The 15,000-nt window shown below is 39.0% G+C and overlaps 1 protein-coding gene across 1 annotated transcript in view; it reads right to left on the minus strand.

Moving 5' to 3' along the window:
* LOC310776710 (uncharacterized protein) overlaps positions 1-15,000 on the minus strand; it is a gene marked incomplete at both ends in the record, with an annotated part of 67,201 nt that overhangs the window by 37,457 nt on the left and 14,744 nt on the right. Inside the window, one exon of the mRNA XM_083636866.1 lies at positions 10,988-11,132. Coding sequence (XP_083492992.1) covers positions 10,988-11,132 — 145 coding nt within the window. The remainder of the gene's footprint in view (positions 1-10,987; positions 11,133-15,000) is intronic.

Consider the following 15,000-nt stretch of genomic DNA (forward strand, 5'->3'; position numbering starts at 1 on the left):
CAAGCTTCTCAAAATAATAGGAGACACAACACACCCCCTACACAACACAACACCCCCTCTACACAACACAACACCCCCCCTACACAACACAACACACCCCCTACACAACACAACACAACACAACACACCCCCTACACAACCTACTGGCTGGACAACAGAGTGTTTTCAGTCAGAGGCTCCGTCAGCTCCCCTGCAGTAAAGACCGTTACAGGAGGTCTTCCGTGCCCACAGCTATAACCTACAATACCTCCCATACATGCAGGCAGAGGAGACTCCTCCTCTCCTTACCTCTCCCTCTCTCCTCCCCTCCTATAATGACACTATTAAACCCACATTGCTCATGCACATTGCACACTCATACACTTTGTCCATGTTGCACATTTTGTACTTACAGTGTACAGTCATAGTAATAGTATTATATAATATATATGATCTACAGTGTACAGACATAGTAATAGTATTATATAATATATATGATCTACAGTGTACAGTCATAGTAATAGTATTATATAATATATATGATCTACAGTGTACAGTCACAGTAATAGTATTATATAATATATATGATCTACAGTGTACAGACATAGTAATAGTATTATATAATATATATGATCTACAGTGTACAGACATAGTAATAGTATTATATAATATATATGATCTACAGTGTACAGTCATAGTAATAGTATTATATAATATATATGCTCTACAGTGTACAGTCATAGTAATAGTATTATATAATATATATGATCTACAGTGTACAGTCATAGTAATAGTATTATATAATATATATGCTCTACAGTGTACAGTCACAGTAATAGTATTATATAATATATATGATCTACAGTGTACAGTCATAGTAATAGTATTATATAATATATATGATCTACAGTGTACAGTCATAGTAATAGTATTATATAATATATCATGTTCTACAGTGTACAGTCATGGTAATAGTATTATATAATATATATGATCTACAGTGTACAGTCATGGTAATAGTATTATATAATATATATGATCTACAGTGTACAGTCATGGTAATAGTATTATATAATATATATGCTCTACAGTGTACAGTCACAGTAATAGTATTATATAATATATATGATCTACAGTGTACAGTCATGGTAATAGTATTATATAATATATATGATCTACAGTGTACAGTCATAGTAATAGTATTATATAATATATATGCTCTACAGTGTACAGTCACAGTAATAGTATTATATAATATATATGATCTACAGTGTACAGTCATAGTAATAGTATTATATAATATATATGATCTACAGTGTACAGTCATGGTAATAGTATTATATAATATATATGATCTACAGTGTACAGTCATAGTAATAGTATTATATAATATATCATGTTCTACAGTGTACAGTCATGGTAATAGTATTATATAATATATATGATCTACAGTGTACAGTCATGGTAATAGTATTATATAATATATATGCTCTACAGTGTACAGTCATGGTAATAGTATTATATAATATATCATGTTCTACAGTGTACAGTCATGGTAATAGTATTATATAATATATATGCTCTACAGTGTACAGACATAGTAATAGTATTATATAATATATCATGTTCTACAGTGTACAGTCATGGTAATAGTATTATATAATATATATGATCTACAGTGTACAGTCATGGTAATAGTATTATATAATATATCATGTTCTACAGTGTACAGTCATGGTAATAGTATTATATAATATATATGCTCTACAGTGTACAGTCATGGTAATAGTATTATATAATATATATGCTCTACAGTGTACAGTCATGGTAATAGTATTATATAATATATATGCTCTACAGTGTACAGTCATGGTAATAGTATTATATAATATATATGCTCTACAGTGTACAGTCATGGTAATAGTATTATATAATATATATGCTCTACAGTGTACAGTCATGGTAATAGTATTATATAATATATATGCTCTACAGTGTAGTCATGGTAATAGTATTATATAATATATCATGTTCTACAGTGTACAGTCATGGTAATAGTATTATATAATATATATGCTCTACAGTGTACAGACATAGTAATAGTATTATATAATATATATGCTCTACAGTGTACAGTCATGGTAATAGTATTATATAATATATATGCTCTACAGTGTACAGTCATGGTAATAGTATTATATAATATATATGCTCTACAGTGTACAGACATAGTAATAGTATTATATAATATATATGATCTACAGTGTACAGTCATAGTAATAGTATTATATAATATATATGCTCTACAGTGTACAGTCACAGTAATAGTATTATATAATATATATGATCTACAGTGTACAGTCATAGTAATAGTATTATATAATATATATGATCTACAGTGTACAGTCATAGTAATAGTATTATATAATATATCATGTTCTACAGTGTACAGTCATGGTAATAGTATTATATAATATATATGATCTACAGTGTACAGTCATGGTAATAGTATTATATAATATATATGATCTACAGTGTACAGTCATGGTAATAGTATTATATAATATATATGCTCTACAGTGTACAGTCACAGTAATAGTATTATATAATATATATGATCTACAGTGTACAGTCATGGTAATAGTATTATATAATATATATGATCTACAGTGTACAGTCATAGTAATAGTATTATATAATATATATGCTCTACAGTGTACAGTCACAGTAATAGTATTATATAATATATATGATCTACAGTGTACAGTCATAGTAATAGTATTATATAATATATATGATCTACAGTGTACAGTCATGGTAATAGTATTATATAATATATATGATCTACAGTGTACAGTCATAGTAATAGTATTATATAATATATCATGTTCTACAGTGTACAGTCATGGTAATAGTATTATATAATATATATGATCTACAGTGTACAGTCATGGTAATAGTATTATATAATATATATGCTCTACAGTGTACAGTCATGGTAATAGTATTATATAATATATCATGTTCTACAGTGTACAGTCATGGTAATAGTATTATATAATATATATGCTCTACAGTGTACAGACATAGTAATAGTATTATATAATATATCATGTTCTACAGTGTACAGTCATGGTAATAGTATTATATAATATATATGATCTACAGTGTACAGTCATGGTAATAGTATTATATAATATATCATGTTCTACAGTGTACAGTCATGGTAATAGTATTATATAATATATATGCTCTACAGTGTACAGTCATGGTAATAGTATTATATAATATATATGCTCTACAGTGTACAGTCATGGTAATAGTATTATATAATATATATGCTCTACAGTGTACAGTCATGGTAATAGTATTATATAATATATATGCTCTACAGTGTACAGTCATGGTAATAGTATTATATAATATATATGCTCTACAGTGTACAGTCATGGTAATAGTATTATATAATATATATGCTCTACAGTGTAGTCATGGTAATAGTATTATATAATATATCATGTTCTACAGTGTACAGTCATGGTAATAGTATTATATAATATATATGCTCTACAGTGTACAGACATAGTAATAGTATTATATAATATATATGCTCTACAGTGTACAGTCATGGTAATAGTATTATATAATATATATGCTCTACAGTGTACAGTCATGGTAATAGTATTATATAATATATATGCTCTACAGTGTACAGACATAGTAATAGTATTATATAATATATCATGTTCTACAGTGTACAGTCATGGTAATAGTATTATATAATATATATGATCTACAGTGTACAGTCATGGTAATAGTATTATATAATATATATGATCTACAGTGTACAGTCATGGTAATAGTATTATATAATATATATGATCTACAGTGTACAGTCATGGTAATAGTATTATATAATATATATGCTCTACAGTGTACAGTCATGGTAATAGTATTATATAATATATATGCTCTACAGTGTACAGACATAGTAATAGTATTATATAATATATCATGTTCTACAGTGTACAGTCATGGTAATAGTATTATATAATATATATGATCTACAGTGTACAGTCATGGTAATAGTATTATATAATATATATGATCTACAGTGTACAGTCATGGTAATAGTATTATATAATATATATGCTCTACAGTGTACAGTCATGGTAATAGTATTATATAATATATATGCTCTACAGTGTACAGTCATGGTAATAGTATTATATAATATATATGCTCTACAGTGTACAGTCATGGTAATAGTATTATATAATATATATGCTCTACAGTGTACAGTCATGGTAATAGTATTATATAATATATATGCTTTACAGTGTACAGTCATGGTAATAGTATTATATAATATATATGCTTTACAGTGGACAGTTCTCAAAAACCTAAGAGCGCTGTTAGTCGCTGTGTCAATATGTATATACTGTTGTTCTTATTAGGGGTTCAAGCCCTGAAGGGGCTGAAACCAGGTGGTTTTTGTGCCGGTTTATTCTTGTCGTTGTCCTTGTTGTTCAAGATTCAAGATTCAATATTCAAGATTTTTATTGTCACTCCGTAGTACAAGTATCACGTGTGAAATTCTTGTGCTGTAGGCTCCGTTACAACATAGTGCAAATAACAGTATAACAGTGCAAAAACAGGGCATATAGATGCAGTAAAACAAGAGAAACAACAAGCAATAACAGTAAACTTTTCCTTTTATTTTCTAGCGTACACCTTAAAACATAATTAAACATTCTGTTTGCACAGGTGCAAATAACATAGGCATAATTATCATATGTAATGGTAGCAGCTAGTACATGATTGTTTATTTGTGTGTGTTAAGGAGTCTCGTGGCCTGTGAGAAGAAACTGTCCCTCAGGCGATTTGTTCGTGCTTTTGGGACCCTGTATCTCCTCCCAGTGTAACAGGGAGAACAGGCTGTTGTGGGATCTTCAGGGACCTCCTGAGGCACCGCTGGTTGTACAGTTCCTGCAGTTCTGGCAGCTCACATCCTGTTACGTGCTGGGCCGCGCGTCTCACTCTTCGTAGCGCCCTGCGGTCCATGGTGGTACAGTTCCCGTACCAGGTGGTGAAGCAGCCTGTCAGCAGGCTTTCAATGGTGCCTCTGTAGAATCCCTGAGGATTTTTGGCCTTAGCCCAAATTTTTTCAGGCGCCTGAGTCTGTGTAGTCGCTGTTGGGCCTTTTTGACAACAGTGGCGATGTGGCTGGCCCATGTCAGGTCCTGGTGGATGTTGACTCCCAGGTACTTGAAACTGTCTACCTTTTCCACCACTGTGCCATTGATGGTGATTGGGGGGTGTGCGCCCCCCCCCCCCCCTCCTGTAGTCTACAATGATCTCCTTGGTCTTGGAGACGTTTAGAGAGAGGTGGTTGTCCTGGCACCACTGTTCTAGGGCCTTCACCTCTTCTCTGTAGGCCGTCTCGTCGCTCCTGGAGATCAGCCCCATGACCGCTGTGTCGTCTGCAAACTTTACGATGGTGTTCACTTGCGGCTATATTTTCTATTGGTTTTCTTTTTTTAACATCTGTTTATTGATTTTCAACAAAGACATCACAGAAATACCCCCCCCAAAAAAATTAAATAGAAAAGGGGGGGAAGTGTGTGGTGACACAAACGAGGAAGGTTACATACACATGAGCAGATATCATAAGTGACATGGCAACGACAAAAGACAGTACATATTACATATAATCATTGTGTAAGAAGTCTCTGCCCTGTCTGCTATTTGTCTCAGGCAGTGTGGTTAAAGTGTGGAAGGCAACTGACGTCATTACCGTGGAAAGTGCAGTTTGACAGCTTCACCAAGATGAGAGCTTCCGGTGTCAGCTCTGTTTGTAACTTTCAAATAGACAGCAGCAGGCGTGGCTCGTTTTCTTTATAGATAGATAGATAGGTAGATAGATAGATAGATAGATAGATAGATAGATAGATAGATGGATAGATAGATAGATAGATAGATAGATAGATAGATAGATAGATAGATAGATAGATAGATAGATAGATAGATAGATAGATAGATAGATAGATAGATAGATAGAGGATATTCTCAGAGAGGAAATTATATTCACATTTGGTGGTGGGGGAGTGTGTCTATGTTCCCACAGCCCTATGTTTCCTCAGTTTAATAATAAAATATAGAATTTCACCTGTCTTTCAAGCATTTTCAGATTTTGGCAAACAAAGGTCAAAGGTCAAGGTCACTGTGACATCAAGACGCTCCACGCCATTCGCTTTACGGTGATATCTCAGGAAGACCTTTACGGAATCGCTTAAAATTTGGTAGCAACGTCCACTGGACTCAACAATGAACTGTTGATTTTGAATTAGATTTTCAAAAGTCAAGCTCACTGCTCTGAATCCTCTCTGCTCCTCCCTATACGGCTGTGCAACAGTCTCTTACACAGGCGACGACTGTCGCCCAGAGACTCATTCTGAAGGAGTGGAGGTCCCCCTCTCCACCTTCTTCTCATCTGTGGCTGACGGACACGGTCTTAGTTATACGTATGGAGAGACTCCGGTTCCTGAGGACCAATTCACTCAAGAAATTCTCAATTATTTATGACCCATTTTTGGCCTACTTAGAGTGTTCCTCTGCCTGTCCCACTGTGACATCATCAGTGATATCATAAATCCCACTGTGACACCATCAGTGATGTCATAAACCACTGATGACATCAGTGGAACTGATGATGCGAGCGATGATGCGAGCGAATGCGAGCTACAGGGCCAGCTTGGCGAGCTGCAGGACGGGCGAGGCCGAGCAGCGGCTGAGGTAGCGAGCCTGCGCAGCGGGCAAGCCTAGGAATCGAGTGCGATGCCTATCATCATAATCATCATCATCATCATCATCATCAGTATATAAATGGGAGCTGGGGCTCTGTCTGTTTCTCTGTTTCTCTGTCCCACTGTGATTGTCCCACTGTGATGTCATAAATCCCACTGTGACATCATCAGTGATGTTGTGATGTGTGATGTGATACATCGATACATGTGGTGTGGTGTGTGGACTGTGCACTTCTTTTCCAGGTTATGTCCACGCCCCCTTAGGAGACTGTCTAGCCAATGAAGTTTCGTAACATTGACAGAGAGCCAATCACAAGCTGACATTTAGGTGACCTATGAGTGCCATTTTATACTATTGGCGGAGCCCGGAATGAGCTATCTCTACTCATTCTGCCCCGTTTCTTCTCGGTCTTTCTTTAATCGTTGTTGTCATGCTTTAAAACTAAAGTAACAAACTTGTTTTGAAAATGTAAGGAGTAGAAAGTACAGATACTTGTGTTAAAATGTTTGGAGTAAAAGTAAAAAGTCATCAAAAAAATAAATACTCAGTAAAGTACAAATACCCGAAAAATCTACTTAAGTAGGCTACAGTATTTGTACTTCATTACTTCCCATCTCTGGTGGTGAATTAATCAAATCTACCTATCAGCCACTTGCAGATTTATATTTTACCAGCGTGACTGGTGCTAATTGTGTGCCCTGCTTTCATAGCTATTCATAACTTAACTATTAGCTTAACCAGGTTAACTAACAACAACAAAATGTGACACCATTGCTAGCTGAATTTATTCAAGTATCTCCCCATAGGCTACTAAAATAACAGCATTCAGTTATCTGCCTAATCACTATCTGCTCCACTTGTTTTTTGCCACATCCTCTTTTTTCTCTTTCGTTTTGACATCCAGATATTTCATTTCCTTCATTCACTTTCGATGACATGGAACCCCTTTAGGGAGGTTTAAATGCCATTTGCAAATTGTCCATATGGAACGTTTCTCAGTGGACGTATTCCAGGCAAACCTGCATTGAGTGACATCAGACAACAAAGCCCCACATGTGGGAAGTGTGGTGTAAAGACAGACATTTGCATATCAGCACTTCAAGCCTCGTTATCACCTCAATGCTAAACATGCAGCTAGCGTGGAAGCCAGAGCTACATGTTACGTTAACTAGTCCTATAGTACGAGGAAGCAGAGTCGCCAACCCACACTCGACCAGATGACAGGGTTCAGAGCCAAGATGAGTAAGTCCACGTCTGACAACTACAAATACAGCAATATGTATTGTCTGTTCTAACTGAACAATCCCCTCACAAAAACACGTCCCCATCAGAACTCTCCCATACCATACCTTACTAGACTCCTCCTAAACCTCCTCCATACCCCATAACATGTCCTGTTGGTCTGGCCTCCTTTTGTTTATGACTGAAAGTTCTATTTTAGTTAGTGAAGCTATATGTACTGATGTCTGCATTTTAACCTGTGCCGATTGTGCATTTTAACCTGTGCTCATGTTTGCTTTTTAACCTGTAAATTGGTCATTAATTCAGTCTACTGACTGCTATGTGCCAAATAAAGTACTAATAGGCTACTACCTATTCACTGATTCACTCATATACCAAAAGGGGTTTGGAAGGGCAGAAGTGAGAGAGTTATGCAATCAGAAACAGGAAATATGGAGAGGATATGCAACTACAAATGTCCAAAATAGATTGCATAACTCAGTCTAAAGTTTATACATTTTGATATATATTTTCTCTGTGACGCTGATTCAATCAGTAAACTCATATGTCACTGTATTTGGGAACTGACTAAAAGTTAAAAGACACTACTAAGATATAGATGTGTGATGATAGTATTATTGTTGAAGGAGTGTCTTGCTCTTCAGCCTCCACAGAGGGAGGTCAGTGCTCTCAGAACAGGACAGTATGAGAACTAGAAAGTGATTTTAATAAGGTGCAGTGACAGAACGTTTCAACGCACAGCGTCTTCATCAGAGTATTTGTCTCTGATGAAGACGCTGTCTACACAGTGACTACACTCACAAAGTGATTGACAGCAAACAGAATCAAACATTTCTTTCTAAGTATGTCCATACCATCACCTTGTTTGACAAAATGATAACTTTCTGCTGTATCATGGGAAGATGTATTGTAGCTCAGGAGCTACTGTATGAGCAGGAAGATGTACTGTAGCTCAGGAGGTACTGTATGAGCAGGAAGATGTACTGTAGCTCAGGAGCTACTGTATGAGCAGGAAGATGTACTGTAGCTCAGGAGGTACTGTATGAGCAGGTCATCAACTAATGGCTTTGGATAAAAAGAGGTTGGTGGTTCGATCCCCGCCTCCTCCAGTCTGCATGTCAGTGTCCTTGGGCAAGATACTGAACCCTGAATTGGTCCCGATGGATTATGACATGACGGGCCCCTGGGCGTGGATACATAAAGGGCCCCCCCTCACAGGGCCCATACACACAATTAAAGCCATAATAATAACTAAGACTCTGGGCCAGGTTTATCCATATAACGCATCAGGCAAGTGCCCGGGGGCACCAGTCAATTTGACTTGTTGGGGGGGCACCACACATTCAGATGCAATTCTTTATAAGCTTCGTCATATTTTCTTTATATATTAGGCCTACTCCGCGGCCAAAATTAATCTTCAATACTAAAATAATATATGCATCATCAGAAATATTTGTGATTGGTGTGTAGGTGCCCCCCCACGTTCCATCACATTTGAATGTGTCCAGTTCAAGCATTTTGTGTGATGAGCGAAAACCTGTTCATTGGAGGAACTGCTAAGAAAAGGTTGGCTGAAAACTACTTCGCCAAGTCTGACATGTTCACCACAGTCAGGCTTTTCTTAACCCTGCCTGTTAACTGTGGGTGAGAGATCTAAACAATTTAAAGATCTCTCACCCGTCACTAACTGTAGACTGTGAGAGGTGTGGGGTTAGGCGTTAAGGACCTTGCTCATGGGCACTTCAGTCGGTGTGTTATGGGCCTCCTGAGGTCTTGGGCCCCTGGGCCTGGGCCCGGTAGGCCCGTTCGGTAATACATCCCTGCCGATGTCTGCACCAACACCCTGCTTGCCACCACCGATGTGTGCATGAATAGGGGATATTGGCATAGTAAAGTACTTTGGATAAAAACATGATATAAATGCAGTCCATGTATCGTTTTTACAAATATTGATGAACGTCGTCAGGCAATGATCTTTATGAACAGCTGACACAAGTACAGTGAAGCTTATTTCCACTTTTCATTGTAAATTGTTGTGGAGCTTCAGCAAAGTGTCTAAAGTGTAAATGTAATGATACCTGACAGACAGAAGACAAGAAATACACATGTGCTCCTCTCCTCTGTCCAGGCTTCAGAAACGTCCAGGCACACCATCAGGCAGGACATGTAGGCTATATAAAATAAGAATCAGTGAGTCACATCAAAAACACACCTCTATAGCTGACAATGCCCTGCACAATCTGCACTTGTATGAAGGATATGGTCTTGCAGGGGAACTTGTGTGGCACTTCTGTGGTCAGAGACACACTAATACAGACATCCTTCCTCTAACAGTGCATGTGACTGGTTCACTCTGTTACAGACAATAAACCTATCAATGTAGTGTCTATAGAAATGATAAAAGACACTATAAGGGAGAGCCTTGCCTTGGTTCCAGATAGCATCACATCAGTATCATCCAGACTCCCATGTCTCCACCAATACTAAAATACTTTTTGGTCTTCTTCTTTGGCCAAATAAAAGGTTGTATACAATCTATAAAGGTAAACATAGAGAATGAAGGCTCTGCTGTTGAAGAAGTGAACTGCAGGTTGGATGTTTATTATTGAGTGAAGTGTCAGTAGTATTGATCCCATAACCTGGAGCCCAACTGAAGAGTCACCATGAAGAACTCATCATACCAGTTGTGGCTCGTCCCTGTGGCCACAGCAGGAAGTGCAGCTCAGCTCAGGCCACAGAGGCCTGAACACAAATGCCTTCTAGTGTGAACAGTGATGTGTGTGTGAAATAGCAGAGTTCACTTCAGTGTTTGGGGACGCTTGTGTTCACACTCACATGTACCGGGCACGCTTGTGTTCACACTCACGTGTACCGGGCACGCTTGTGTTCACACTCACGTGTACCGGGTACGCTTGCGTTCACACTCACGTGTACCGGGCACGCTTGTGTTCACACTCACGTGTACCGGGCACGCTCGTGTTCACACTCACGTGGACCGGGCACGCTCGAGTTCACACTCACGTGTACCGGGCACGCTTGTGGCTTGTGTTCACACTCACGTGTACCGGGCAGGCTTGTGTTCACAATCATGTGTACCGGACACGCTTGTGTTCACACTCACGTGTACCGGGCACGCTTGTGTTCACACTCACGTGTACCGGGCACGCTTGTGTTCACACTCACGTGTACCGGGCACGCTTGCGTTCACACTCACGTGTACTGGGCACGCTTGAATCGTTCCCCAGACCACCTTTTAAAGTGGACCCGCTGTTTGCGGTTCGCTGTTCCATGCTCAGAACGCAATGTTAACATCAAACAAACCGGACCTGCAGTTTAGGGACAAGTGTGCTCGGAAACGGTCCCAGCTCACCAGTGAGAAACCACCCTTAATTTCACTGACCAGTGACCACTGTGTTAGTGTGTGTGTGTGTGTGTGTGTGTGTGTGTGTGTGTGTGTGTGTGTGTGTGTGTGTGTGTGTGTGTGTGTGTGTGTGTGTGTGTGTGTGTGTGTGTGTGTGTGCGTGTGCGTGATCAATAAAACGTGCTTGTCCCCCTTTTGTTTTCTTGTGCTCTAGATACAATTATGCCAAAGAAGAAGACGGCTTCTCTATAAATCTCTGAGGCAAAATGACAACTCCACTAATTGGGCCAAATAAAGTGAAGTGAATAAAAAGCCAATTCTCAAAGATGACAGCCTACATCATTAATTACAATCCCATGTTAGCTGTGTAAAAGCACAAGATGACACATCCTCAAACAGAACAGACGACAATAACTACAAATGGTGCTTTTAACCTCATGCTGCCAGATGGTTTGTAAATGTTTTCATTTAAATATCCTTACATTTTTCTTTTATGGTTCCCAAATATATGCATCCACATTTGACACACCCACGTCCATCCAATACATTCAATAAATCCCGAACAACTTTAACTTTGATTCCAGTTATTTATTTTCTAATCTTTTCCAAATCGGTCTTACCGTAATGGACTGATAGGCAGATGGTTTTGTTACATTGCGGCAGCCAATGGTATCAAATCCATCAAAAGAATCAAAACTAGTAAGCACTTACAGCAGCAGCTGTGTAAAAGTGTAAGGCTGCATACCTGGCGATTACCCCACCCGTCATAATGACACCTGGCTGTCTACCAGGTGTCTGCCGACACAACAGAGCCAATCTCTCCAGCATCCGGCATGCATCAATAATCAACAATCAATCATAATTGGTAATTGCAGTTAATTACATTTGCACAACAACACTTCATATTTCATTTCATATTGCATAAATGCTGGGCTTAATGAATGTTAATTTCCACAAACAAAATCAAAATATTCAATAATTAAATAAAATATTTGGCTATGTATCTACACTATTCATTAATCACTTGGAGCATCATGAGCCAAAAACGTTGATTTAGAAACAGTGATTTAGACAGTAAGTAAGAGGTTAATTAACTAGGGCAGTGGTTCTCAAAGTGGGGTCCGGGGACTCCCAGAGACCTTGAGGGGCTTCCAGGGGGTCCCCAGCAAAAATGGGGATAATTTATTTTCACTATAACACCATCCATAAGTACCACAATGAAAGAATGTATGACTATTTTGGTCATGGGTGTCATACACTTTCTGTAATAAAACATATAAAAGTAAAAGTCTCTCTCTCTCTCTCTCTCTCTCTCTCTCTCTCTGTGTCTCTCTCTCTCTCTGTCTCTCTCTCTCTCTCTCTCTCTCTGTGTGTCTCTCTCTCTCTTCTTATACTTAGATGAAGCACCAGATGGGTGGGAACAGGATGAGGACAGTTCAAAAAGACTATAGCAGTGGTTTAAAAACTTGATTGGCTTCAGTACCCCTTTCCCTGATTTCTCAATCAAAGTACCCCCTTTACCCGACTACAACATTTTGTTGGGAAAACGGCAAGAGAAAACTATACGATGTGCGTCCCCCCTATGTAAAGACATGTACCCGCACTAGGTGCTGGAACATAGCTAGCTGTGAGCTAACGTTAGTTGTGTGGCAATAAAACACCACTGAACAACCAGTCTGATATAACGCACATGTTCGAGTCATGCTCTTTCCATATTAAGCCCACCAGCTTTGATATCTGTTGGCTAGTTGTTGATATATTGTGGCTATAAAATAACGTTTTTATTAATTGTCATGGCTGCGACTTGCGCTCCTCACTCTGCGCGTTCTCTGTTTCGACCCAGTGCCACCATTAGTTTACCAAAATGCTGATCGGCTGATCCCTTGTATATATGATGCAATGAATGAACGATAAGCCACCTTTTGAAGAATATAACACTACAAAATAAGAAAGAGTTGCAATTAGTGCCTCCAAAGGAGATTTATTTTAACCTTTTATTCAGTTTCATGATCTATTCTTACATTGTCCCTAGGCCTAGGGGTATGCGTACCCCACTTTGCGAACCATTGGCCTATAGCTAAGCACACTGCCAGTCACAGAGAAGCATAGTACTGTGCTGTCCTCAAAATACTTTCCTGCTGTAAAGAGAGCCAAAGTGAACGTCACTTCCTGCTTCAGCACTGTACCAGAGGTTTTCATCCGCCATTTATTTTCCCATAGACATTTCGTAAAATGTTTGTAAAATAGTTGTACTTCGTAGAACCAAACGGTTCAGCTAACGCTATAATCGGGAGAGACCATAAAACATTTCACTCGGACCAAAACGAAAAAACAACAACATTGAAAAAATATTTTCTTTAAATCCAATTTTTTTTAACGTTTTGGTCCCAGTGAAATGTTATGCGATCTCTCCTGTTTCTAAATATATCTGTACCGTTTGGTTTGAACAAGTAAAACTATCTTTATAAGCATTTTACGAAATGTCTATGGGAAAATAAATAGCGGATGGAAATCTCTGGTACAGTGCTGAAGCAGGAAGTAGGCGGTCACTTTGCCTCTCTATATATAATCCTCCTTGGTATTCAGTGTAATTCTCCGTGTCAAGGAGTCAAGGAGGCTTAACCGAAGCATTCAAAGTGTTTGTGGATCCTCCTGCAGACTAGTTGTCAGACATCACTCAAACTAGCTGTCAGGCATCACTCCTCACGTCTCACACAAAAACGTTGTCGATCCTCCTGCAGACTAGCTGTCAGGCATCATGAATGTGCATGCATCCAATGCTCGCACGCACCCACCCATACCACCCACTCACCCACACACCTACGCACACACACACACACACACACACACACACACACACACACACAGACACACACACACACACAGGGGCGGACTGGGATCATAATTCAGGCCGGGCATTAGATACCAAGCTGGCCAGGCCGGTACGGGCCGACGTGTGTGCCGAAAAATTTGGGCCGTTTGAAGCCAGATTTGGGCCGTTTGAAGCCCAATTTGGGTGGTTTGAAGCCAGATTTGGGCCGTTTCAAGCCCAATTTGGGCCGTTTCAAGCCCAATTTGGGCCGAGTCCAATTTTGCAATGAGATGCACCCACTTTAACCCTGAATAAAGTAATAAAACCACTAGTAAACCAGTAGGCGGCGCCTGGCCTGCTGGAAAAAAAAATTGCAGGCCAGGCCAGGCCAGGCCACCGGGCATTTGCCCGATGTGCCCGATTATGCAGTCCGCGCCTGGGTCAAAGTTTATACAATTGGAACTTTGAGCGCAATGTGGCAAATTCGAACACATTACAGTTCTCAGTTTCAGCCAGAGCCAGACGAGAGACGACCAAACACGACGGGCTCGGGCCGGGTTCAGACCCACAATTTTTGCTAATTGGTCGGTTTGGTTTAGGCTCGGGCTTCAACTTACTAGAGCCGGGCGGGGTCAGGTTTGAATTTTCAGGCCCGTTGAGAACTCTACCACACATCAGCTATACAGCAGCCAGGACATGCTGACATAAGTAACAGCTATAGGTGATGCACAGCAGTCAGTTTGTGCAGAACGCTCAGCACACATCAGCTAGTGTGACATCTCCATATATGGTGATACTG

This window comes from Poromitra crassiceps (genome assembly GCF_964638095.1).
Source record: "Poromitra crassiceps genome assembly, chromosome: 5".
Taxonomy (NCBI): Eukaryota; Metazoa; Chordata; class Actinopteri; order Beryciformes; family Melamphaidae; genus Poromitra; species Poromitra crassiceps.